Source organism: Mobula birostris, chromosome 5 (genome assembly GCF_030028105.1).
Source record: "Mobula birostris isolate sMobBir1 chromosome 5, sMobBir1.hap1, whole genome shotgun sequence".
In the NCBI taxonomy this organism is placed as follows: Eukaryota; Metazoa; Chordata; class Chondrichthyes; order Myliobatiformes; family Myliobatidae; genus Mobula; species Mobula birostris.
The window spans coordinates 199,565,360-199,589,959 of NC_092374.1; the positions used below are offsets into that span (position 1 = coordinate 199,565,360).

General features: G+C 45.0%; 1 protein-coding gene across 3 annotated transcripts in view; it reads right to left on the bottom strand.

Annotated features, from left to right (window-relative positions):
* LOC140198249 (butyrophilin subfamily 3 member A1-like) overlaps window positions 1-24,600 on the bottom strand; it is a 124,809-nt gene that overhangs the window by 65,992 nt on the left and 34,217 nt on the right. For all 3 annotated transcript variants that reach the window (XM_072259305.1, XM_072259304.1, XM_072259303.1), the window contains one exon: window positions 9,663-9,941. In XM_072259305.1, the coding sequence (XP_072115406.1) occupies window positions 9,663-9,941 (279 nt within the window). The remainder of the gene's footprint in view (window positions 1-9,662; window positions 9,942-24,600) is intronic.

Consider the following 24,600-nt stretch of genomic DNA (forward strand, 5'->3'; position numbering starts at 1 on the left):
AACCTCATCCTTGACAATCGACTCCAACAACTTCCCAACCACCGATGTCAAGCTAACAGGTCTATAATTTCCTTTTTGCTTCCTTGCCCCCTTCTTAAATAGCGGAGTGACATTTGCAATCTTCCAGTCCTCTGGAACCATGCCAGAATCTATCGACTTTTGAAAGATCATCGCTAATGCCTCTGCAATCTCCACAGCTACTTCCTTCAGAACACGAGAGTGCATTCCATCTGGTCCGGAAGTTTTATCTACCTTTAGACTATTCAGCTTCCTGAGTACTTTCTCTGTCGTAATTGTGACTGCGCACACTTCTCTTCCCTGCCATCCTTGAGTGTCCGGTATACTGCTGATGTCTTCCTCAGTGAAGACTGATGCAAAATACTCATTCAGTTCCTCTGCCATCTCCTTATCTCCCATTACAATTTCTCCAGCATCATTTTCCATCGGTCCTATATCTACTCTCACCTGTCTTTTACTCTTTATATACTTGAAAAAGCTTTTAGTTTCCTCTTTCATATTATTTGCTAGCTTCCTTTCATAGTTAATCTTTTCCCTCTTAATGACCTTCTTAGTTTCCTTTTGTAAGCTTTTAAAAACTTCCCAATCCTCTGTCTTCCCAATAATTTTTGATTCCTTGTATGCCCTCTCCTTTGCTTTAACTTTAGCTTTGACTTCTCTTGTCAACCACGGTTGCATCCTTTTTCCATTTGAAAATTTCTTCTTTTTTGGAATATACCTGTCTTGCACCTTCCTCACTTCTCGCATAAACTCCAGCCACTGCTGCTCTGCCGTCTTTCCCGCCAGTGTCCCTTTCCAGTCAACTTTGGCCAGTTCCTCTCTCATGCCACTGTAATTTCCTTTACTCCACTGAAATACTGACACATCAGATTTTGGCTTTTCTTTCTTAAATTTCACAGTGAACTCAATCATGTTATGATCACTGCCTCCTAAGGGTTCCTTCACCTCAATCTCCTAATCACCTCCGGTTCATTACACAATCCCCAATCCAGTACAGCCGATCCCTTAGGGGGCTCAACAACAAGCTGTTCTAAAAAGCCATCTCGCAGACATTCTACAAATTCTCTCTCTTGAGGTCAAGTGCCGAACTGATTTTCCAAATCCACTCGCATGTTAAGATCCTGCACAATTATCATAACACTGCCCTTCTGACAAGCCTTTTCTATTTCCAGTTGTAATTTGTAGTCCACATCACTGTAACTGTTTGGAGGCCTATAAATAACTGCCATCAGGGTCCTTTTACTCCTGCGATTTCTTAGCTCAACCCATAAAGATTCTGCACCTTCCGATCCTATATCACCTCTTTCTAATGATTTAATATCATTTCTTACCAATAAAGCCACGCCTTTCCCTCTGCCTACCTTCCTATCCTTCCGATACACCGTGTATCCTTGGATGTTCAGCTCCCAGAGACATGCATCCTTTAGCATGTCTCTACCTAGCCATGTCAATTCTATTAAAATGATTATCTTGTCTTCTTCCGGGGGCTTCAAGATGGCGGTGCAGTGAAAAGTTTGCTTTGCTGAGCTCAGCACCGCAACACTGGTAATTTTGCATATAAACCTATCCATTTCAACTTTCTTTTTAAATGCTCAAGTGCCGGATTTAATGACATGAACATTGATGCAGCCAAGATGGGCTGCACAGAGCGCTCGCCCAGGGCTGAGGAGGTAGCTACTGCTAGCTATGCTAACACGTTGGACCCTGCTTTTCGTCAAGTAATTCAGGAAGTTACAGAGAATACATCCCAAATGATGGACTAGAAGCTAGCTCCAATCTCCCTAACACTCCAAAACCACACATTGGAGCTTAAAAATCTTGATACAAGAACGACGGAAGCCGAGGGCCGAGTCTCCATGGTAGAAACTGTAACTGATCAGGCCCAAAGCCGCGTCCAGGCACTAGAAAAGCAAGTTCAAAGCCTGTCTGACTATATCAATGATTTGAGAACTGAGGTAGGAGAAAGAATATACAAATCATCGGTCTACCTGAAGGGACAGAAGGCAGCCAACGGGCGAAGTTTTTTGAGGGCTGGCTGCCTAATTTCCTTGATTTGGAAACTAAGGCTGGACGCATTAAAGTAGAAAGAGCTCACCGTACGCTGGCACGAAAACTGGGCCCAGGCAAATGCCCTCGACCCGTCCTCGTGTGGTTCCATAATTTCGGTGATAAGCAAAGAGTGATGGAGGCTTCGAGGCGCCGCGGGACTGATGCCCAGGCTTCAATATATGAGGGATCCAGGCTTATGTTTCTTCAAGATTTTTCGGCAGCCATTATTCAGAAGCGAAGGTGGGTGTCAGAGTAGCGGGTGACAGAGTAGGAGGGCTTTAGTTCAGTGGAGCTTTGGCGATAATGGGTCGAGGCAAGGTAAATTACTTGTGAAGAATAGGGATAGGAAGTATGTCTGTGAGGATGGTGTTCTGTACTGGGTGTCAGACGTGGGATGTCAGGGAGACTCCCAGACTCCCGGATGGCCAGATATGAGCCAGATGCGTCAAGCTGCAGCTCCTTAGGGAAATGGAGGTGCAGCTCGACGACTTTCATCTGGTCGGGGACAGTGAGGAGGTGATAGAGAGGAGCTGTAGGCTCACTGGGGCCTCAGGAGACAGATAAGAGGGTAACAGTCAGGAGAGGGAAGGGCAGGAGTCAGAGGCAAGAGAGCACCCCTGTGGCTGCATCCCTTAACAATAAGAACTCTTGTTTGAGTACTGGTACTGTTGAGGGGGGGACAGCCTACCTGGGGGCAGCAACAGTGGCCGGGCATCTGGCACAAAGTCTGGCCCTGAGGCTCAGAAGGGTAGGGAAAGGAAGAGGATGGCAGCAGTGATAGGGGGTCAGACAGGTGATTCTGTGGATGCAGAAAAGAAACACTGATGTAGGAAAAGGGAGGAGATCCTGAAAACAGACTACAGGCAGTTAGGCAGAAGCTGAAAAGCAGGACCACAAAGCTAGTAATCTCAAGATTACTGCCTGTGCCACACGACAGTGAGTATAGAAATAGAATGAGGTAGAGGATAAACGCGTGGCGGAGGGATTGGAGCAGGGGGCAGGGATTCACGTTTCTGGATCATTGGGACCTCTTTTGGGGTATGTGTGACCTGTAAAAAAAAATGGATGGGTTGCACTTGAATTCGAGGCCAATATCCTGGCGGGGAGGTTTGCTAAGGCTATTGGGGAAAGTTTAAACTAGAATTGCTCGGGGGGTGGGAACGGAACTGGAGAGACGGAGGAAGAGGTGGTTGGCTCACAAATAGAGAAAGCTTGTAGGCGGTGTGAGAGGGGGGATAGGCAGGTGATAGAGGATGGATACACTCAGACCAACGGTTTGAGATGTGTCTATTTTAACACAAAGAGCATCATGAACAAAGCAGATGAGCATGGAGTGTGGATCAGTACTTGGAGCTATGATTTTGTGGCCAATACAAACTTAGATGGCTGAAGGGCTGGAATGGTTAGTTAGAGTGCCAAGATTTAGATATTTCAGACAGGGAGGGAGTCAAAAGTGGTGGGGGTGTGGTACTGCTGATCAAAGATAGCATCATGGCTGCAGAAAAGCAGGAAGTCATGGAGGGGTTGTCTACTGAGTCTCTTGCTGGAAGTTAGGAACAGTAAGGGGTCAATAACACTACTGGGAGTTTTTATTGAGCCCCCAGTATTAACAGGGACATCGAGAAGCAGAAAGGGAGACAGTTTCTGGAAAGGAGTAATAAAAACAGGGTTAACACGAGAAAATCTGCAGATGCTGGAAATTCAAGCAACACACACAAAATGCTGGTGAACGCAGCAGGCCAGGCAGCATCTATAGGAAGAAGTACAGTCGACATTTCGGGCTGAGACCCTTCGTCAGGGCAACAGGGTTGTTGAGATGGGAGATTTTAATTTCCCAAATATTATGGCAACTTCCTAGAGCAAGGGTTTCAGATGGGGTGGAGTTCGTTAGGTGTGTCAGGAAGGTTTCCTGACACAGTTATGTAGATAAGCCTACAGGAGGAGAGGCTGCACTTGATCTGGTATTGGGAAATCAACCTGGTCAGGTGTCAAGTCTCTCTCGAGAGCACCTTGGAGATAGTGCTCACAATTGTATCCCCTTTACCATAGCATTGGAGAGGGATAGGAACAGACAAGTCCAGAATGCGTTTAACTGGAATAAGGGGATATATGAAGCTATCAGGCAGGAACTTGGAAGCACAAATTGGGAACCTATATCCTCAGGGAAATGTACAGCAGAAATGTGGCAAATGTTCAGGGATATATGTGTGACGTTCCGCATAGGTATGGATGCGTAGGGTGGTAGGGTACAAAATCCGTGGTGTACAAAGGCTGTTGAAAATCCAGTCAAGAAAAGAAAAGCTTATGAAAGGTTCAAAAAACTAGGTAATGATAGAGATCTAAAAAATCACAAGGCCAGCAAGAAGGAGCTTAAGAATGAAATTAGTAGAGACAGAAAGGGCCATGAGTGGCCTTGGTGAGCAGGATTAAGGAAAACCCCCAGGCATTCTACAAGTATGTGAAGAGCAAGGAGACGTGAGAGAATAGGCAATAAAGTGTGACAGTGGAAAAGTGTGTATGATACCGGAGGAGATAGCGGAGGTACTTAATGAATATTTTGCTTCAGTATTCACTACGGAATAGTTCTTGGTGACTGTAGGGATGACATATAGCGGAAAGAAAAGCGACAGCATATAGACATTAAGCAAGAGGATGTGGTGGAGCTTTTGGAAAGCATCAAGTTGGATAATCACCGGGATTAGACGAGATATACCCCAGGCTACGATGGGAAGCGAGAGAGGAGATTGCTGGCCTCTGGCGATGATCTTTGCATCATCAATGGGAACAAGAGAGGTTCCGGAGGATTGGAGGGTTGCAGATGTTGTACCCTTGTTCAACGAAGGGAATAGAGATAGCCCAGGAAATTATAGACCAGTGAGTCTTACTTCAGTGGTTGGTAAGTTGATGCAAAAGATCCTGAGAGGCAGGGTTTATGAACATTTGGGGAGGCATAATATGATTAGGAATAGTCAGCACGGCTTTATTAAAGACAGGTCGTGCCTTACGAACCTGATTGAACTTCTTGAAGATGTGATGAAACACATTGATGAAGGTAGAGCAGTAGATGTAGTGTATGTGGATTTCAGCAAGGCATTTGATAAGGTACCCCATGCAAAGCTTATTGACAAAGTAAGGAGGCATGGGATCCAAGGGGACATTGCTTTGTGGATCCAGAAGGCAAAGAGTGGTTGTAGACGGGACATATTCTGCACGGAGGTCAGTGACCAATGGTGTGCCTTAGGGATCTGTTCTGGGTCCCCTTTTCTTTGTGATTTTTATAAATGACCTGGATGAGGACATAAAGGGATGATTAGTAAATTTGCTGATGACACAAAGGTTGGGGGTGTTATGGATACAGCAGGATATGGTTAGGATGCAAAACTGGGCTGAGAAGTGGCAGATGGAGTTCAACAAAAGTAAGTGTGAGGCGGTGTATTGGAGGGGTTGTGACTGTCATGTGATAGCACTGCGCATTACCTGGTCGAGAGGCATGCCACCTGCCAATCAAAGTTTGACCCCTCCTTGGCCATCAATGCACACCTAACCATAGGCCCCTTTAATTAGCCTTGTACTTGTCCTCAGGCAATTGGCGTTTGTAAACAGCTTAACTCTGCTGGCACCGAGCCATTGGCGTTCCTGTGAATTATCTGGGTGGGACCCTCCAGCCCTGTTGCACTATAAAGGGTGCCACGTGTGCTGGACCTGCTCTCTTTTTGCCATCCGAGGGATCACCCTGCTTCACTCCAGGCTGAGAACCGCGGAACAGCACTGGAGAAATTATTGGTGAGTTGTGCATTAAATGGGGTTGGGAGCATTGGATATTGTCCCTAAAAGCAGAGAGCCATGCCTGCACAGAGTCAAGGGGTGGCAGGTATCGTATTGGCTTTTCCCTTGGTTGTATGTGTGTGTGCGTGTACTCTTGTTCCCACGCGATTTTCCCACGTTCATTATTAATTGTCCACATGTGTTTTATTGCCGATCTCACTACTGTAAATTGTGCGCGTATGCGTGTTGTTATTTTCCCGTGTTTGCTTTCTGTAAATAAAATCCTTTACTGCCAAGACTGTGTCCAGAGTCCTCGCCTTTGAGACATACCAAATCTGTTTCCTCACTTACAACAGGTGGTTCATTTTGGTAGGTCAAATATGATGGCAGAATTTAGTATTAATGGTAAGACTTTTGGCAGTGTGGAGGATTTGAGAGTTTTTAAGGGTCCGAATCCATAGGACACACAAAGCTGATGTGCAGGTTGACTCTGTGGTTAAGAAGGCAAACAGTGCTTTAGCCTTCATCAACTGTAGGATTGAGTTTAAGAGCCAAGAGGTAATGCTACAGCTACATATGACACTGGTCAGACACCACATGGAGTACTGTGCTCAGTTCTGGTCACCTCACTATAGGAAGGATGTGCAAACTATTGGAAGGGTGCAGAGGAAATTTACAAGGATGTTAACTGTATTGGGGACCATGCCCTCCGCGAATAGGCTGAGTGAACTCGGCCTTTTCTCCTAGGAGAGATGGAGGATGAGAAGTAACCTGATAGAGGTGCATAAGATGATGAGAGGCATTGATAGTCAGAGGCTTTTTCCCAGGGCTGAAATGGCTAACATGAGAGGGCAGGTTTTTAAGTTGCTTGGAAGTAGGTACAGAGGAGATATCAGGGTTAATTTTTTTTTACACAGAGCGTGGTGAGGGCATGGAATGGATTGCCGGGGATAGTAGTGGGTGTGGATACCATAGGGTCTTTTAGGAGACTACTAAATAAGTACATGGAGCTTAGAACAATAGAGGGCTATATGTAACCCTAGGTAATTTCTGAAGTAAGTACATGTTTGGCACAGCATTGTGGGCTGAAGGACCTGTATTGTGCTGTAGGTTTTCTATGTTTCTATGTAGGTATATGGATCGTAGGGATACGCAGGGCTATCGTCCGAGTGCAGGTCGATGGGAGTAGGCAATTTAAATATTTTTAGAAAGCACTAGATTTGCCAAAGGACCTGCTTCTGTGCTGTACTTCTCTATGAGTCTATAATGTAGAGGAGCACATTTGTAGAGAGATTGCAGACTGCTGCAAGAAACATAATGTTGTGATAGTGGGTGATTTTAACTTTCCCCATATTGACTGGGACTCCCATAGTGTCAAACAGCTGGATGGGAAAAAGTTTGTCAAATATGCTCAAGAAAGTTTCCTTGATCATTACGTAGAAGTCCAAAAGAGAGAGTGTGTGATACCTGATCTGCTATTAGGGAATGAGTCAGGGCAGGTGACAGAAGTTTCTGTAGGGGAACACTTTGGATCTTGTGATCATAATTCTATTGGTCTCAAAGTAATTAAGGAAAAGGATAGGTCTGGCCCTTGGGTGATATCCCAAATTGGAGAAAGCCCAGTTTTGGTGGTATCAGAAAGGATCTGGCAAGTGTGGATAGTGACAGCTTGTTTTCTGGCAATGGTGTTCTTGTTAAGTGTGAGGCCTTCAAAAGGGAAACTTTGACAGTACAGAGATTGTATGTCCCGGTCAGAATAAGAGGCAGGGATAACAGGTTGAAAAAACATTGTTTTTAAGAGATATTGAGGTCCCAGTTAAGCAAAAGGAGGAGGTACATAACAGTTAGAGTCAGGCAGGAACAAATGAGGTACTTGAGTGAAAGAAATGCAAGAAGACAATCAGGAGGGCTAAAAGGAGACACGTGGAAGATCAGAGTGGTATCCACGCATGGAGCTGACAGAAACGTGAGAGATTTTAAATGGATTTTTGCATCAGTATTTGCTCGAGAGAGAGAGAGAGAATCTATTGGTGTGAGGCTGTGCAGTAATGGGGTAATGGACCCTATAAAGATTACGGAGGAGGAGGTGTTGCTGTCTTGAAGCAAATTAGAGTGGATAAATCACAGGACCAGACAAGATGCTCTCTCAGACCCTGTGGGAGGCTCATGCAGAAATTGCAGGGGCCCCAGCAGAGATATTTTAAACATCTTTAGCCATGGGTGAGGTGCCATAGGATTGGAGGATAGCTAATGTTGTTCAGCTGTTGAAGGATAAGCCAGGAAATCATAGGCATCTGAGCCTGACATCAGTACTGGGAAAGTTTTGGGGAAGTATTCTTAGGGAACAGATATAAAAGTATTTGGATAGACAGTCACTGATTAGGGATAGCCAAGACGGATTTGTGTGTGGTAAGTTTGTCTAACCAATCTTATATAATTTTTTGAGCAAGTTACAAACAACGTTGATGAAGGCAAGGCAGTGGATGTTGTCTGTATGCACCATAGCAAGGCCTTTGAGAATGTCCTGTATGGTAGTTTGGTCAAAAAGTTTCAGTCGCTTGGCTTTCAAGATTGCAAGAGACTTTGATTTCTTGTTTGAAGTCAGAGAGTGTTGTAGGTGGCTGCTTCTCTGACTGGAGGCCTGTGACTCGTGGTCTGCCACAGGGATCGGTGCTGGGTACATTGTTGTTTATCATCCATAGCAACAAACTGGATGATAATGCGGTAAACTGCATCATCAAATTTAGAGATGGCATCAAGATTGGAGGTTAGTGGACAGTGAGGAAGATGATCAGAGTTTACAACAGATGTGGAAGACCTGGAAAAATGGGATAAAAAATGACAGATGCAGTTTAACACAGACAAGTGTGAGGTGTTGCTCTTCAGTAGAACCAGCCAGGGTTGATGTTACATGGTGAGTGGTTGGACACTGAGGAGTGTAGTAGAACAGAGGGATCTGGGAATACAGTCCATAATTCTTTGAAAGTGGAGTTTCAAGTAGCTAGGGTCATAAAGAAAACTTCTTGGCATATTGGCCTTCATACATCAATGTATTGAGTGCACGAATGGAGCGTTAGCTTGAAATTGAATGAGATGTTTTACAGCCTAAGTTGAAGTATTATGTCCAGTTTTGATCACGTACTTAGATTGAAAGAATGCAGAGAAAATTTACAAGGAAGTTACCGAAAACTCAGCCCCTGTGTTATGGGGCGAGATTGAATTGCTTTGAACTTTATTCACTGGAATGTAGGTGATCAAGGGGAGATTTTACAGAGGTATACAAAATTATGAGGGGTTTTCCCACACTGATCATTGAGCCAGAAATTCTGCTCTGATCGTATTAGCCCTGGGCCAATTTATAGAGGTTACAAGTAGTAATCGGGTTGATTATTTTTCTGGATCTTTTTTTTCAATTCGACCACACCTGTGACTTTCATCTTGGGCATAGCAATGTCAATAGTTCACAGGTAGGTCAATGCAGCAGATGCTAATGCTTTGGGAAATGTTTGGTAATGCTAATATTTTTGGAAACATTCCAAGTTGTATCCACTTAACTTTCACCTGAGTATCAAAGGATTGAAAGTATCTGTGTTGATGTCCAACCCAAATGAACAAGTTGTGGATTCAATTGGCCTTTAATGGTGTGCCAGATTTAAAAGATGCACAAACAGCAAAATTGTCACTAACAGTAGACTTTGTTTAAAGGCAAGGGACAGTCTTCAACAGACATAAGATTTTGGCAAAGACATTACTATTATTTGGTAATTAGGTTTTCAGGAGAAATTAGATCACCTTTCCCCTTCACCGATCAAACATCATAATTTACAAACCTGATATCGTAATAATTGCCGTATGTTCTATTTTCAAATGGTCGCTCCAGATAATACACTTCAGTTTGCCTGATGATTGCCTCATTACTCCAACACTGCTCTCAACATTTACAAGACCCGAGTCTCTGTGGTACTTTGTCTCAGCCTCTGTTAATGCATTCCCATTGCCACCGATCCACTGGATCTCTGGCTCAGGATTCCATCCACTGGATTTACACACAAGCTGGATTCCCGCTCCATGGTATCCCTTCATCTGAATCCGAGGTTCACTCCCGGAACCTGCAGTTAATGACAAATGGAGAAATAATAGTCGTCAGGCAAAATGCAACATGAATTCATGAAGCATAAGTATTAAAACTGCTTGCAATCACGTTTATTGACTTCTAGCCTTTCCTAGTTCATCAACTTGAGACATTAACTGTTTTTCTCTCCACAGATGCTGCCTGATGAAACACTTAAGTTTTTGGAAGCTGAATTCAGACAGGAAGTTTCAGGAATATAAAGAAAGCCAGAGAGGACACAAGCAAGGAATAAGGAGGGTTAAAAGTGGAGATAAAATGCCATTGGCAATTAGAATTAAAGAAAATACCAAGGCATTTTTTATGTATATTAAAAGCAAAAGGGTAACAAAGGTTACTCACATAAAAGTTGCTGGTGAACGCAGCAGGCCAGGCAGCATCTATAGGAAGAGGTACAGTCGACGTTTCGGGCCGAGACCCTTCGTCCTGACAGCCCAAAACGTCGACTGTACCTCTTCCTATTGATGCTGCTTGGCCTGCTGCATTCATCAGCAACTTCTATGTGTGTTACTTGAAATATCAGCATCTGCAGATTTCCTCATGTTTGGGTAACAAAAGTTGTTTGCTTATTATTAGATTATGGAAGATAGTGAAATCAATCTGGGAAATTCTACTATGTCACATACCAATCCTCATAGAGGAATCAGAAGTGGAATGATTAAGAAGTTTCAAGTTCCTGGGTGTCAAGATCTCTCTGAGAACATAACCTGGTCCCAACATATCAATGCAATGCAATTATCAAGAAGGCAAGACAGCAACTATACATCATTCGAAGTTTGAAGAGATTTGGTATGTCAAAAAATACACTCAAGAACTTCTACAGATGTACCGTGGAGAGCATTCTGACAGGCTGCATCACTGTCTGGTATGGGGAGTTAATGACAGGACTGAAAGAAGCTGCAGATGGTTATAAATTTAACCGGTTCTATCTTGGTATCACTTTGAACATTCTGAGATGCACAGAATCCATGGGGAACTGTACACACAGTACCTATACAACGTATAAATGACTGAGACAAAGTTGTAGATAGGTGAATTGGCAACTTGCTGACAACACAAATATTGGCTGAATTTTGGGTAGTGAAGAAAGTTGTCAAAGGATACAGTAGGACACAGATCATTTGGCGATCTGAGCAGACAAATGGCAAATGGAGTTTCATCTGAACAAGTGAGGTGTTGCACTTCGGAAAGTCAAGTGTAAGTGGAAAGGATAAAGTTATTGGCATTGATGTACAGAGGAATTTGAAGTCCAAGTCCAATCTTCCTGTTAGTGGCAATGCAAATAGATCGTGTGGCAAAAAGAGATGTGTATGAAATGCCTGCCTTCATCACCAGGGGCACACAGTACAGGAGTCAGGAAGTCATGATACAGCTCTATAAAACTTAATAAGATCTGTACTTGATTATGGCTGTGTGGCTTATGGATCAGCTTCCTCTTCAAATTTAAAATCTTTGGATGTGATACAAGCACAGGCTTTAAGACTGTGCTGTGGTCTGATAAGGTCATCCCCTTACAGTTGCTGAGGTTGAAGTTGTTAACATACTGGATTAATTTGAGGGGCAGAGGAATGGTGACTCTGTTAACAGCGTGCTGGAAGACTGCTGGGAACATCACCATGTAACCATAAAACAATTACAGCACATAAACAGGACATCTCGGCCCTTCTAGTCCGTGCCAAACCCTTACTCTCACCTAGTCCCACCGACCTACACTCAGCCCATAACCCTCCATTCATTTCCTGTCCATATATCTATCCAATTTATCTTTAAATGACAATATCAAACCTGCCTCAACCACTTCTGCTGGAAACTCATTCCACACAGCTACCACTCTGAGTAAAGAAGTTCCCCCTCATGTTACCCCTAAACTTTTGCCCTTTAACTCTCAATTCATGTCCTCTTGTTTGAATCTCCCCCACTCTCAATGGAAAAAGCCTATCCACATCAACTCTATCTATCCCCCTCATAATTTTAAATACCTCTATCAACACACCCCTCAACCTTCTAGGCCCCAAAGAATAAAGACCTAACTTGTTCAACCTTTCTCTGTAACCTAGCAGATGAAACCCAGGCAACATTCTAGTAAATCTCCTCTGTACTCTCTCAATTTTATTGACATCCTTCCCATAATTTGGTGACAGAACTGAACACAATACTCCAAATTTGGCCTTACTAATGCCTTGTACAACTTCAACATTACATCCCAACACCTATACTCAATGCTCTGACTTATAAAGGCCGGCATACCAAAAGCTTACTTCACCACCCTATCCACGTGAGATTCCACCTTCAGTGAATTATGCACCATTATTCCTAGATCCCTCTGTTCTACTGCATTCTTCAATGCCCTACCATTTACCGTGTATGTCCTATTTTGATTAGTCCTACCAAAATGTAGCACCTCACATTTATCAGCATTAAACTCCATATGCCATCTTTCAGCCCACTCTTCTAAGTGGTCTAAATCTCTCTGCAAGCATTGAAAACCGACTTCATTATCCACAACTCCACCTATCTTAGTATTGTCTGCATACTTATTAGTCCAATTTACCACCCCATCATCCAGATCATTAATGTATATGACAAACAACATTGGACCCAGTACAGATTCCTGAGGCACACCACTAGTCACCGGCCTCCAATCGACACACAGTTATCCACCACTACTCTCTGGTGTCTCCCACCCAGCCACTGTTGAATCCATTTCACTACTTCGATATGAATACGTAACAATTGAAACTTCCTAACTAACCTCCCGTGTGGAACCTTGTCAAAGGCCTAAAAGAGGTCCGTTTAGACAACATCTACCACTTTACTCTCGTCAACTTTAGTAGTAACCTCATCAAAAAATTCAATAAGATTTGTCAAACATGACCTTCCACGCACAAATCCATGTTGACTGTTCCTAATTAGACCCTGTCTATCCAGATAATTATATATGCCATCTCTAAGAATACTTTCCATCAATTTACCCACCACTGATGTCAAAATCACAGGCCGATGATTGCTAGGTTTACTCTTAGAACCCTTTTTAAACACTGGAACAACATGAGCAATTCACCAATCCTATGGCACCATCCCCGTTTCTAATGACATTTGAAATATTTCTGTCAGAGCCCCTTCTATTTCCACACTAAGTTCCCTCAAGGTCCTAGGAAATATCCGATCCAGACCCAGAGACTTATCCACTTTAATATTAATTAAAAGCCCCAGTACTTCCTCTTCTTTAATCATTATACTTTCCATAACTACCCTTCTTATTTCCCTTATCTTACACAATTCAATATCCTTCTCCTTAGTGAATACCGATGAGAATAAATTGTTCAAAATCTCCCCCATCTCTTTTGGCTCTGCACATAGCCGTCCACCCTCATTCTCTAAGGGACCAATTTTATCCCTCACTATCCTTTTGCTATTAATATCACTGTAGAAACCCTTTGGATTTATTTTCACCTTACTTGCCAAGGCAGCCTCATATCTTCTTTTAGCTCTTCTCCTCTTCTAATTTCTTTCTTAAGATTCTTTTTACATTCTTTATATTCCTCGAGGACCTCATTTACTCCAAGCTGCCTGTATTTATTGTAGATCCTTCTCTTTTTCTGAACCAAGTTTCCAATATCCCTTGAAAACCATGGCTCTCTCAAACTTTTAACCTTTCCTTTCAACCTAACAGGAACATAAAGATCCTGTACCTTCAAAATTTCACCTTCAAATGACCTCCATTTCCCTATTACATCCTTCCCATAAAACAAACTGTCCCAATCCACTCCTTCTAAATCCTTTCGCATCTCCTCAAAGTTAGCATTTCTCCAATCAAAAATCTCAACCCTGGGTCCAGTCCTATCCTTCTCCATAATTATATTGAAACTAATTGTATTCTGATCACTGGACCCGAAGTGCTCCCCAACACATACCTCTGTCACCTGACCTATCTCATTCCCTAACAGGAGATCCAACACTGCCCCTTCTCTAGTTGGTACCTCTATGTGTTGCTGCAAAAAACTATCTTGCACACATTTGACAAACTCCAAATCATCCAGCCATTTTACAGAATGGGCTTCCCAGTCAATGTGTTGAAAATTAAAATCTCCCACAATCACAACCTCGTGCTTACTACAAATATCTGTTATCTCCTTGCAAATTTGCTCCTCCAATTCTTGCTCCCCATTAGGTGGTCTATAATACACCCCTATAATCATCACTACACCTTTCCCATTCCTCAATTCCACCCAAATAGCCTCCCTAGACGAGTCCTCTAATCTATCCTGCCAAATCACTGCTGTAATATTTTCTCTGACAAGCAATGTAACACCTCCCCCTCTTGCCCCTCCGATTCTATCACACCTGAAGCAACGAAATCCAGGAATATTTAGTTGCCAATCACACCCCTCCTGCAACCATGTTTCACTAATGGCTACAACATCATATTTCCAGGTATCAATCCATGCTCTAAGCTCATCCACCTTTCGCATTTAAGAAACTCTCCACCTCTTACTCTCTGTTTATTTCTAATGGTGCAAACAACTTTGTTATCTTTTTCTTCCTTCTCCCCTATGTCTTCGGTCTGAGTGCTCCTGTTCTCTGCCCCCTGCCTATCCTCCCTCACATACAGTCTACTTGCTTTCTCTATTCGTGAACTAACCTCCTCTCTCCTAGTCCCTTCAATTTGATTCCCACCCCCCAACCATTCTAGTTTAAAGTCTCCTCAGTAGCCTTCGCAAATCTCCCCGCCAGGATGTTGGTCCCACTAGGATTCAAGTGCAACCTGTCCTTTTTGTACAGGTCACGCCTGCGCCAAAAGAGGTCCCAATGATCCAAAAACTTGAATCCCTGTCCCCTGCTCCAATCCCTCAGCCACACATTTATCCTCCACCTCATTGCATTCCTACTCTCACTGTCACATGGCACAGGCAGTAATCTCAAGATTACTACCTTTGCGGTCCTTCTTCTCAACTCCCTTCCTAACTCCCTATATTCTCCTTTCAGGACCTCTTCCCTTTTCCTACCTATGTCATTGGTACCTATATGACCACGACCTCTGGCTCCTCACCCTCCCACTTCAGGGTATCTTGGACGCGATCACAAACATCCTGGACCCTGGCACCAGGGAGGCAAACTACCATCCGGGTCTCCTGACTGCGTCCACAGAATCGCCTATCTGACCCCCTATCGAGTCCCCTGTTACTACTGCCCTCCTCTTCCTTTCTCTGCCATTCTGAGCTACAGGGTGTTTCACTAGAAAGTGCTTTTTGTTCTAGGTGGCTGGGTTCTTGTCACGCTACGAATGGGTTTGCTGTATTATGCAATATGTCCCACTGTAGCTTTCTTGATAACCCCACCTTGATTTTTTCCAATGGCTTTATTAGGTCGCATGATTTAATGAAACCCAAGGATCCTGATATGCCTGAGAGTCTGTTGGCTCATCAATATGTTAAGGAAAATTATTGTGATATGTTCACCATTTTTACTGATGGATCGAAAGATAATTTAACAGGGAATGCTGGTGTGGCTGTTTTTGTGCCTGAATTACAGGGAACAATAAAGAAACATCTCACTAACCACTTATCTGTATATACAACACAACTGTTTGCCATCATTTTGGCCTGAGAGTGGGTGGAGGAAATTTGTCCTTTCAAAGTTATAATTTGTTCAGATTCTTTTTCTTAAAACAGCTCATTACAGCAGTAGGTCACAGTTACTGCTGGAAGCTCTTCCAACTTTATTTCATATTCAAAGTATTGGTCTACATGTCTTCTGCTTCTGGGTCCCCGCACATAGAGGTGTTGAGGGGAATGAGGGGATTGATTGTTTGGCCAAAAAAGCTGTTAAAAGTTCACCTGTGGATATAGACCTTCCACTTAGCAAATTGAAGCTCAGGGGTTGGTGGGGTTAAGAATTAATGGACTATGGCAAGACATAGGATAATGGGCATAAGTTATAAATACAGAATACACAAAACTGTTGGATTGATGGGAGAAGGGGGTAAAACAAGAAGGGAAGGAATTATATTGACTTGACTTAGAATTGGGCATACTATGCTTAATTGTGCCTTGTATCTTGTTGGAAAACACCACTCTGGGATGTGTAGGTTTTATCATTATGAAACAGTTGAACATATTATTTTACAATGTGAAGCATATAAGGTTGAAAGAAAGCAAATTTAGGCTGCACTACTAGTGTTATGGGGGTTAATAATTTTCATTTAAAAACTTTAATAAGTTATAGAAGTGACATGAATTTAATTCTCAATATTGTCTTTCATTATGTACTAACTCTTTGGGGTAATTTAGTTTTCATTTGATAAAGAACTCGTAGGAGTTTTATTTCCCAACTCTCTACACCACACTCCAGTCCAGTTGTTGGTGGGAATGCACCTTTAAGTTGGACTGCCAACTGCCATTAAAAGTCAGACGAAAAAGAAGAAGTTGTTTGATAAAACATTGTCCAGGCAGTACTTGGAATTTGATGTGCAATTCTGCCTGCCCCATTCCAGGAAGGATATGGTGTCTTTGGAGAGGATGTGGAAGAGGTGTACCCGGATGCTGCCTGGAGTAGAAGGCATGAGCTACAAGGGGAGGGTTAGACAAGGAGAGGAGAGCGACATGCCAAGGACGCGGCTGAGAAGACTAGCGTGCCTTCAGGGTGCCGGATTTTCATGGCTCTGGAGGTTGGTGGATTCGATTTGATACTGCCACTTGGTGCGAGGTGGGAGATGGAAGATTGAAAGCAGTGAGCTGGCTGTTGGCTGTGTGTGCCCAAAGAACTGAGTTCTTTGGGCACAGAGCTCAGAACAAGCGATGCAACAGACTTTTAATAGCATAAATCAGCCAGTTGCTTTGTTATATCTCTCCTCTTGCTGTGAAACGAGGACACCTCTTTTCTCACCATAGACACAAGTTAACCTAAAAGGAAGCCTGCACGAGGATCTCCAAGTCCCTTCGCACCTCAATTTACAGTTTGAGTCTGTGGTAAAGAAGGCAAATGCAATGTTGTTATTCACTTCAAGGGGAATACAATATTGAAAACAAGGAGATAATGCTGAGGCAGTAGCAGGTAAATTATTGGAAGGTGTTCTGAGAGATCGGATATACAAATATTTGGACAGCTAAGGGCTGATTAAGGATAGACAGCATGACTTTGTGCGTGGTAGATCTTGTTTAACAAATCTTGTAGAGTTTTTCGAGGAGGTTACCAAGAATGTAGATGAAGGAAAGGATGTGAATGTTGTCTACATGGACTTTAGTAAGGCCTTTGACAAGGTCCCACATGGGAGGTTAGTTCAGAAGGTTCAGACACTAGGTATCCATGGAGAGATTGTAAACTGGTTTCGAAATTAGCTGTGTAGGAGAAGACAGAGCATGGTAGTGGATGATTGTTTCGCAGACTGGAGGCCTGTGACTAGTGGTGTGCCTCAGGGATCTGTGCTGGGACCATTGTTGTTTGTTGTCTATATCCATGATCTAGATGGTAATGTGGTAAGTTGGATCGGCAAATTTGCTGATGACACTAAGGTTGGAGGTGTTGTGGATGGCGAGGAAGGCTTTCAAAGCTTGCAGAGGGATCTGAACCAAATAGAAAAATGGGCCAGAAAATAGCAGATGGAACTTAATGCAGACAGGTGTGAGGTGTTGCATTTTGGAAGGACAAATCAAGATAGGACATACACAGTAAATGGTAGGGCAATGAGGAGTGCGGAGGAACAAAGGGATCTGGGAGTTCTGATACATAATTCCCTGAAAGTGGCATTACAGGTAGACAGTGTTGTAAAGAAGACTTTTGGCATCCTGGCATTCATAAATCAAAGTACTGAGTATAGGAGTTGGGATGTTATGGTGAGGCCAAATTTGGAATATTGTGTGCAGTTCTGGTCACCTAACTATTGGAAGGCTATCAGTAAGATTGAAAGAGTGCAAGGAAGATTTACTAGGATGTTGCCGGGGCTTCAGGAGTTGAGTTACAGGGAAAGATTGAACAGGTTAGGACTTTATTCCTTGGAACTTAGAAGAATGAGGGGAGATTTGATAGAGTTTACAAAATTATGAGGGGTATAGACAGAGTAAATGCAAGTAGGCTCTTTCCAGTTAGATAAGGAGAGATAAATATGAGAGGACAGGGCTTCAGGGTGATGGGGGAAAGGTTTAGGGGGAACTTCACTCAGAGAGTGGTGGGAATGAGCTGTCATCTGATGTGGTAAATGCAGGTTCACTCTTAAGTTCTAAGGATAAATTGGATAGATACATGGATGGGAGAGGTCTGGAGGGTTATGGACTGGGTGCAGGTCAATGGGACTACCAAAATAAAGTTTTGGCACAGACTAGAAGGGCCAAATGGCCTGTTTTCTGCGCTGTAGTGTCCTATGGTTTCTATTAAGGAGAGAGAGAGCCTGTGGTATGTCAAATACTGTACTGGGTGAACGAATAGTCTGTGGGGTACTGCACGATTGTGTCTTTATTGATACTTTGCTGCATCGGTGGGGCTGCCGATGCTTTTTTGCTAGTGGGGGAGGGGGATGATAACTGCTTTGCTGCTGCTTATGCTTGAGAGGGGGGGAGCTTTGGGGTTCTAACATTTAACTGTCATTCATTCTTTGGGGCACTTTTCTGCTTTCATGGACGTTTGTGAAGAAAAAAATTTCCATAATTTATATTGCATACATTCCTTTGACATTATTACTTTAATACTTTATACTTTATTGTCACTTAACAATTGATACTAGAACATACAATCATCACAGCGATATTTGATTCTGTGCTTCCCACTCCCTGGATTACAAATCGATAGTAAATATTAAAAATTTAAATTATAAATCATAAATAGAAAATAGAAAAATGGAAAATAAGATAGTGCAAAAAAACCAAGAGGCAGGTCCGGATATTTGGAGGGTACGGCCCAGATCCGGGTCAGGATCTGTTCAGCAGTCTTATCACAGTTGGAAAAAAGCTGTTCCCAAATCCGGCCGTGCGAGTCTTCAATCTCCTGAGCCTTCTCCCAGAGGGAAGAGGGATGAAAAGTGTGCTGGCTGGGTGGGTCGTGTCCTTGATTATCCTGGCAGCACTGCTCCAACAGCGTGCAGTGTAAAGTGAATCCACGGACGGAAGATTGGTTTGTGTGATGTGCTGTGCCGCATTCACGATCTTCTGCTGCTTCTTTCAGTCTTGGACAGGACAACTTCCATAACAGGTTGTGATGCACCCAAGAAGAATGCTTTCTACAGTGCATGTATAAAAATTAGTGAGGGTTTTAGGGGACAGGCCAAATTTCGTTAGCTTTCTCAGGAAGTAAAGGCGCTGGTGGGCCTTCTTGGCAGTGAACTCTGCTTGGTTGGACCAAGTCAGGTCATTTGTGATATTGACCCAAGGAACTTAAACCTTTTGACCTGTTCCACCTGCGCACCACCGATGTAAATGGGATCGTGCGGTCCGCTACTCCTTCTGAAGTCAACAACCAATTCCTTCATCTTGCTGATGTTGAGGGATAGGTTATTGTCTTCACACCATGCCACCAGGTTCTTAATTTCCTCTCTGTACTCAAACTCATCATTACCCGAGATACGGCCTACAATTGTTGTGTCATCAGCAAACTTATATATTGAGTTCGATGGAAACTTGGCTACAGAATCATGGGTGTTGATGCACCATCAATAACTCCAAAAGACTGAAAGAAGAGTAAATACTGAAAAGCTTTTATTAGCAGTAAAATGTGACCTCCATCATGCTGAGTGTCTGCCCCTGGACTGAGCGGAGGAGCAATGGCGCAATCGCCTTTATTCAGGGATATGTGGGAGGAGCCACAGGAGCAGTCAGCAGAGGGGCGTGTCCAGACAGGTTGTAACCCAGTTACAACATACATATATGGTTTACAAGGGTACGGGAGAAGAACGCCACCGGTCTTCCCGCCTGGTTCAGGATAGCAGCCAATGCATTGCTGCTTTGGCAATATCCCCTTTAATGCGGCTGAAGGCCGCACAGGCCTCGGCTGAGAGGGGGAATGTGGTGGACTTGACCATGGAGCGGGCTTTGTCTGCGTAGTTAGAGACCCATTGGGCGTAATATATAAAGAAGCCCAGGCACATTTTGAGGGCTCTGAGTGTGTTGGGAAGAGGGAGTTCCAACAGGGGGCGCATACGGTCAGGGTCAGGGCCAATGACTCTGCTCTCCACGACACACCCAAGGATAGCAAGTCGGGTGGTTCCGGCCACACACTTGTCCTTGTTATAGGTGAGGTTGAAAGCTTTGACCGCTTGGAAAAATTTTTGGAGGTTGTTGTCGTGATCCTGCCGGTCGTGACCGCAGATGGTGATGTTATCCAGATATGGGAACGTGGCCTTCAGTTGGCACTGGTCCACCATCCAGTACCTTTCCCTCTGGAAGACAGATACACCATTCGTGACACCGAAGGGGATGCGCAGGAAGTGATAAAGCCTGCCATCCGCCTCGAAGGCGCTGTAAGGGTGATCCTCCCGGCGGATGGGGAGCTGATGGTAAGCGGATTTTAGGTCTATAGTCGAGTACACCTTGTAGTGTGCTATCTGATTGACCATATCCACGATGCGGGGTAGAGGGTACGCGTCGAGCTGTGTGAACCTATTGATGGTCTGGCTATAGTCCACGACCATTCTATTCTTCTCCCCGTTCCGAACAACCACCACCTGCGCCCTCCAAGGACCTGTGCTTGCCTCAATGACCCCCTCCCTGAGCAGCCGCTGCACCTCCGACTTAATGAAAGCTCTGTCCCCCGCGCTGTACCTCCTGCTTTTAGTTGCCACAGGTTTACAGTCGGGGGTCAGGTTGGCGATGGGGGAGGGATCCTGAGGGTGGAGAGGCTGCAAGTGGCGTTGGTGGTGCGGCAGTTAGCATGGTGTTGGGTGGGATGTGCGGGTCGGTGTGTGTGTGTGGTCAGTAGTGTGGTATGTGATGTATCTCTACAAAACTGGGGATTTACGACAGTGATTGGTGGGAGGGGCCCATCATACTCCATTGTCACGCTTTTCAGGTGGCTGTGGAAGTCAGGCCCCAATAGCACAGGGGCACACAGTTGAGGCATGACCAGTAACGTAAAGTCCCGATATTCTGTGCCCTGCACCACTAGCGTCGCTACACAACCCCCCCCCTCCCCCCCGGATGTCTGTTGTATGCGACCTGGAAGCCATGGCGACCCTCTGGCTTACCGGCCGTATCATGAGTCCACAATGCTGCGCCGTGTCCGGGTGGATAAAACTCTCCATGCTGCCCATGTCAAACAGGCAGCTTGTCCTGTGCCCCTCCACCAGGATGTCCATCATTGTCCTTGCGAGCTGGTGGGGAGAGCTTTGGTCGAGGGTCACGGAGGCCAGGGTTGAGTCGCTGTCTTGGTTCTGGTGCGGTGGGGTGCCCCGTGAGCACCCGTTGGTCGTAGGCGGTGGGAGGTGGCGCCAATCAAGATGACCGCCCCCATGTCTCGCACGTGGTGGTGGCGTTCAGGGAAGATGGCGACCCCACCTCTCGCATGTGGCGCTGCTCGATCCTGCTGGTGGTTTGGACTTACAGACCTTGGCGAAGTGGCCCTTCTTTCCACAGCTGGAGCAGGTAGCTTCTCGGGCCGGGCAGCGTTTCCGGGGGTGCTTCTCGAGTTCACAGAAGTAATACTTCGCGGACTCACGACTGGCAGCAGCCGAGGTCAATTCGCCGGCGGGTTGCGGAGTCTGCGGCGTCCACGAGGCCATTGGGGGATCGCGTGCCTGGAGAGCCTCAGAGTTGTGCAGAGCGGCCTCCAGTGTGTCAGCCAGCTCAATCGCCGAATGTAAGGTAAGATCAGCTTGTTCCAGCAGCCGCTGGCGCACATACACTGACCTAGTCCCCGTGACGAAGGCGTCTCTCACTAGGAGATCCGCATGCTGTTCTGCTGTCAGTTCTTGGCAGCCGCAGATCCGCACAAGTGTCCATAGCGCCCGGACAAACTCAGCACTCCACTCCCCGGGCCACTGCTGCCATGTCGCTAAGCGATTCTGCGCGTAGACGGTGTTTACCGGCCGCAGATATTGTCCTTTGAGGGCGCTCATTGCGCCGTCGTAGCTCGGCTGGTCTCTGATCATCGAGTAAACCCCTGGACTGACCTTAGAAAGTAGAACTCTGCGCTTCGCTGTGGACTCGGTCACTTCAATCTTCTCTAGGTATGATTCGAAGCAGGCCAGCCGGAGTTCGAAAGCGTTTCCAGCTTCAGGTGTTTGTGGGTCGAGGTCTAACTTGTCGGGTCTCAGAACGTGTTCCATGCTTTAAAATTACTGCTAATAAAATTGATGCACCAACGATAACTCCAGAAGACTGGAAGTAGAGTAAATACTGAAAGGCTTTTATTAGCAGTAAAATGTGACCTCCAGCATGCTGAGTATCTGCCCCTGGACTGAGCGGAGGAGCAATGGCGCAATCGCCTTTATTCAGGGGTCTGTGGGAGGAGCCACAGGAGCAGTCAGCAGAGGGGCGTGTCCAGACAGGTAACCCAGTTACAACTGATTTACCACAGGTGTACAGTGAGTAAAGCAGGGGGCTGTGTACACAGCCTTGTGGGGCACTGGTGACTAGAGTGATTGTAGAGGAGAGCTTGTCCCCCATTTTTACAGCCTGGGTCCTGTCTGTGAGGGAGTTGAAGATCCAGCTGCAGATCTGAGTGCTAAGGCCCAGGTTCCAGAGCTTAGGAATCAGTTTATTTGGAATGATGGTATTAAAGGCAGAGCTGTAGTCAATGAAAAGGAGCCTTACCTATGTGTCTTTATTCTCCAGGTACCTATTGCTGGGATTAGAGGGTATGAGCTACAACGAGAGGTTAGACAAACTTGGATTGATTTCTTTGGCGTATCATAGGCTGGAGGGATGCCAGACAGAGGTTTAAATAGTTATCAGAGGCAGAGATAAGGAAGGCAGTCAGAATCTTGTCCTCTCAGTAGAAACGTCAAATAGTGAGAGGAAAAAGTTTAAGGGCATATGCAGGATATTTTTTTTAAACAGAGAGCAGCATGTGATGGGAACAACTGATAGGGATAGTATTGGCCGCAGTTATATCAGAGGCGTCCAAGTGACTTTCAGATAGACATATGAATGTGTACACATCAACACGGAATGGTGCAAGAGCTCTGTGCTGGTCTCTAGTTACTGCTCATCGCTAGTGGAATTAGTGACTGTTAGATGTAGAACATTTTATTTGCCACAGGAATTCACCACTGTCCTTATAATCGGTGTGTACATTCCCCCCAGTGCTGATGCTAAGGAGGCACTCTGTGAACTGTACGGGGCTATTAGCAAACTGCAGAATGCACACCCTGATGGACTGTTTATTGTCGCCGGAGATTTTAACCACGCGAACCTCAAGTCAGTGCTCCCCAAATTCCATCAGCATGTAGACTTTGCAACGAGAGGGGAGAACACATTGGACCTTGTTTATACAATCATTCCTGACATGTACCGGGCAGAGCCCCGCTCCCACCTCTGTTACTCAGACCACATCTCTGTTGTGCTAATCCCAGCATACAGACAGCTCGTCAGGCACTCCAGACCAGTTCAGAAGCAGGTGAAAACCCGGCCAGCAGGAGTCATCTCTGCTCTTCGAGACTGCTTTCAGCACACTGACTGGCACACGTTCAGAGAAGCTGCAACCGATGGTGACTCTACCAGCTTAGAGATGTACACGGCATCAGTGACTAGCGACATCAGCAAGTGCATCGATGACATTACTGCGTCCAAGACCATCACTACACACTCTAACCAGAAGCCATGGTTGACAGCGGAGGTGCGTGCGCTGCTGAGGACCCACGACTCCGCCTTCAGAACAGGCGACAATGCAGCGCTAACAACAGCGAGGGCCAAACTGTCCTGGGCCATCAGAGAGGCAACGCGTGCACACGCCCAGCGAATCCACAGCCACTTCCAGGACAGCAGCGACCCATGGCGCATGTGAAAGGGCATTCAAGACATCACCAACTACAGGAATTAGTTGTTTTAGGCATTTTGGTTGCCACTGATATTGTTGGCCAAGGAGCCTGTTCTGTGCTGTACTGTTATCTGATGGAAACCTCTGTATCTAACCTGTGAAGCCCAATTAGGGTGTTAGTTGAACAGACAAGTTCAATCATTGTTTTCTAAACTTTAAGGGAAAAAGTAACTAAGCTATCTGATCTCTCATGATATGATAACTCTCACAGTTATTAATCTGGTAAACCTACCGAACCTTTGGACAGACTACATTGTTACAATATCCTGTTTTAGGTAACAAGAGCAATGCTTTGCACAGCATTCTCAGCACAGCCACACCCAAAACTCGACTGTACATTTTCCCACGGACGCTGCCAAGCCTGCTGACTTCCTCCAGCACTTTGTGTGTGTTGCTTGGATTTCCAGTATCTGCAGATTTTTCCTGTTTGTGATTTGGTCCTCTTATCTCAGAGGATAGCTTCAGTGCCAAATATTCTCATTTTCCAGTGACCATGGCCCAAACTGATCAATCTTTCCTCAGAAGACAAACCCCACATCTCAACATTCAGCCAACTTCACTGAGCTCCCTCCTCGGTGTGAACAGACTGCACTAATCCTTCCTGGGCACACCTAACAAATTCCATCCCATCTAATCCTCTTGCACTAAGCAGGTGCCAATCAATGTTAAGCAAATTAAAG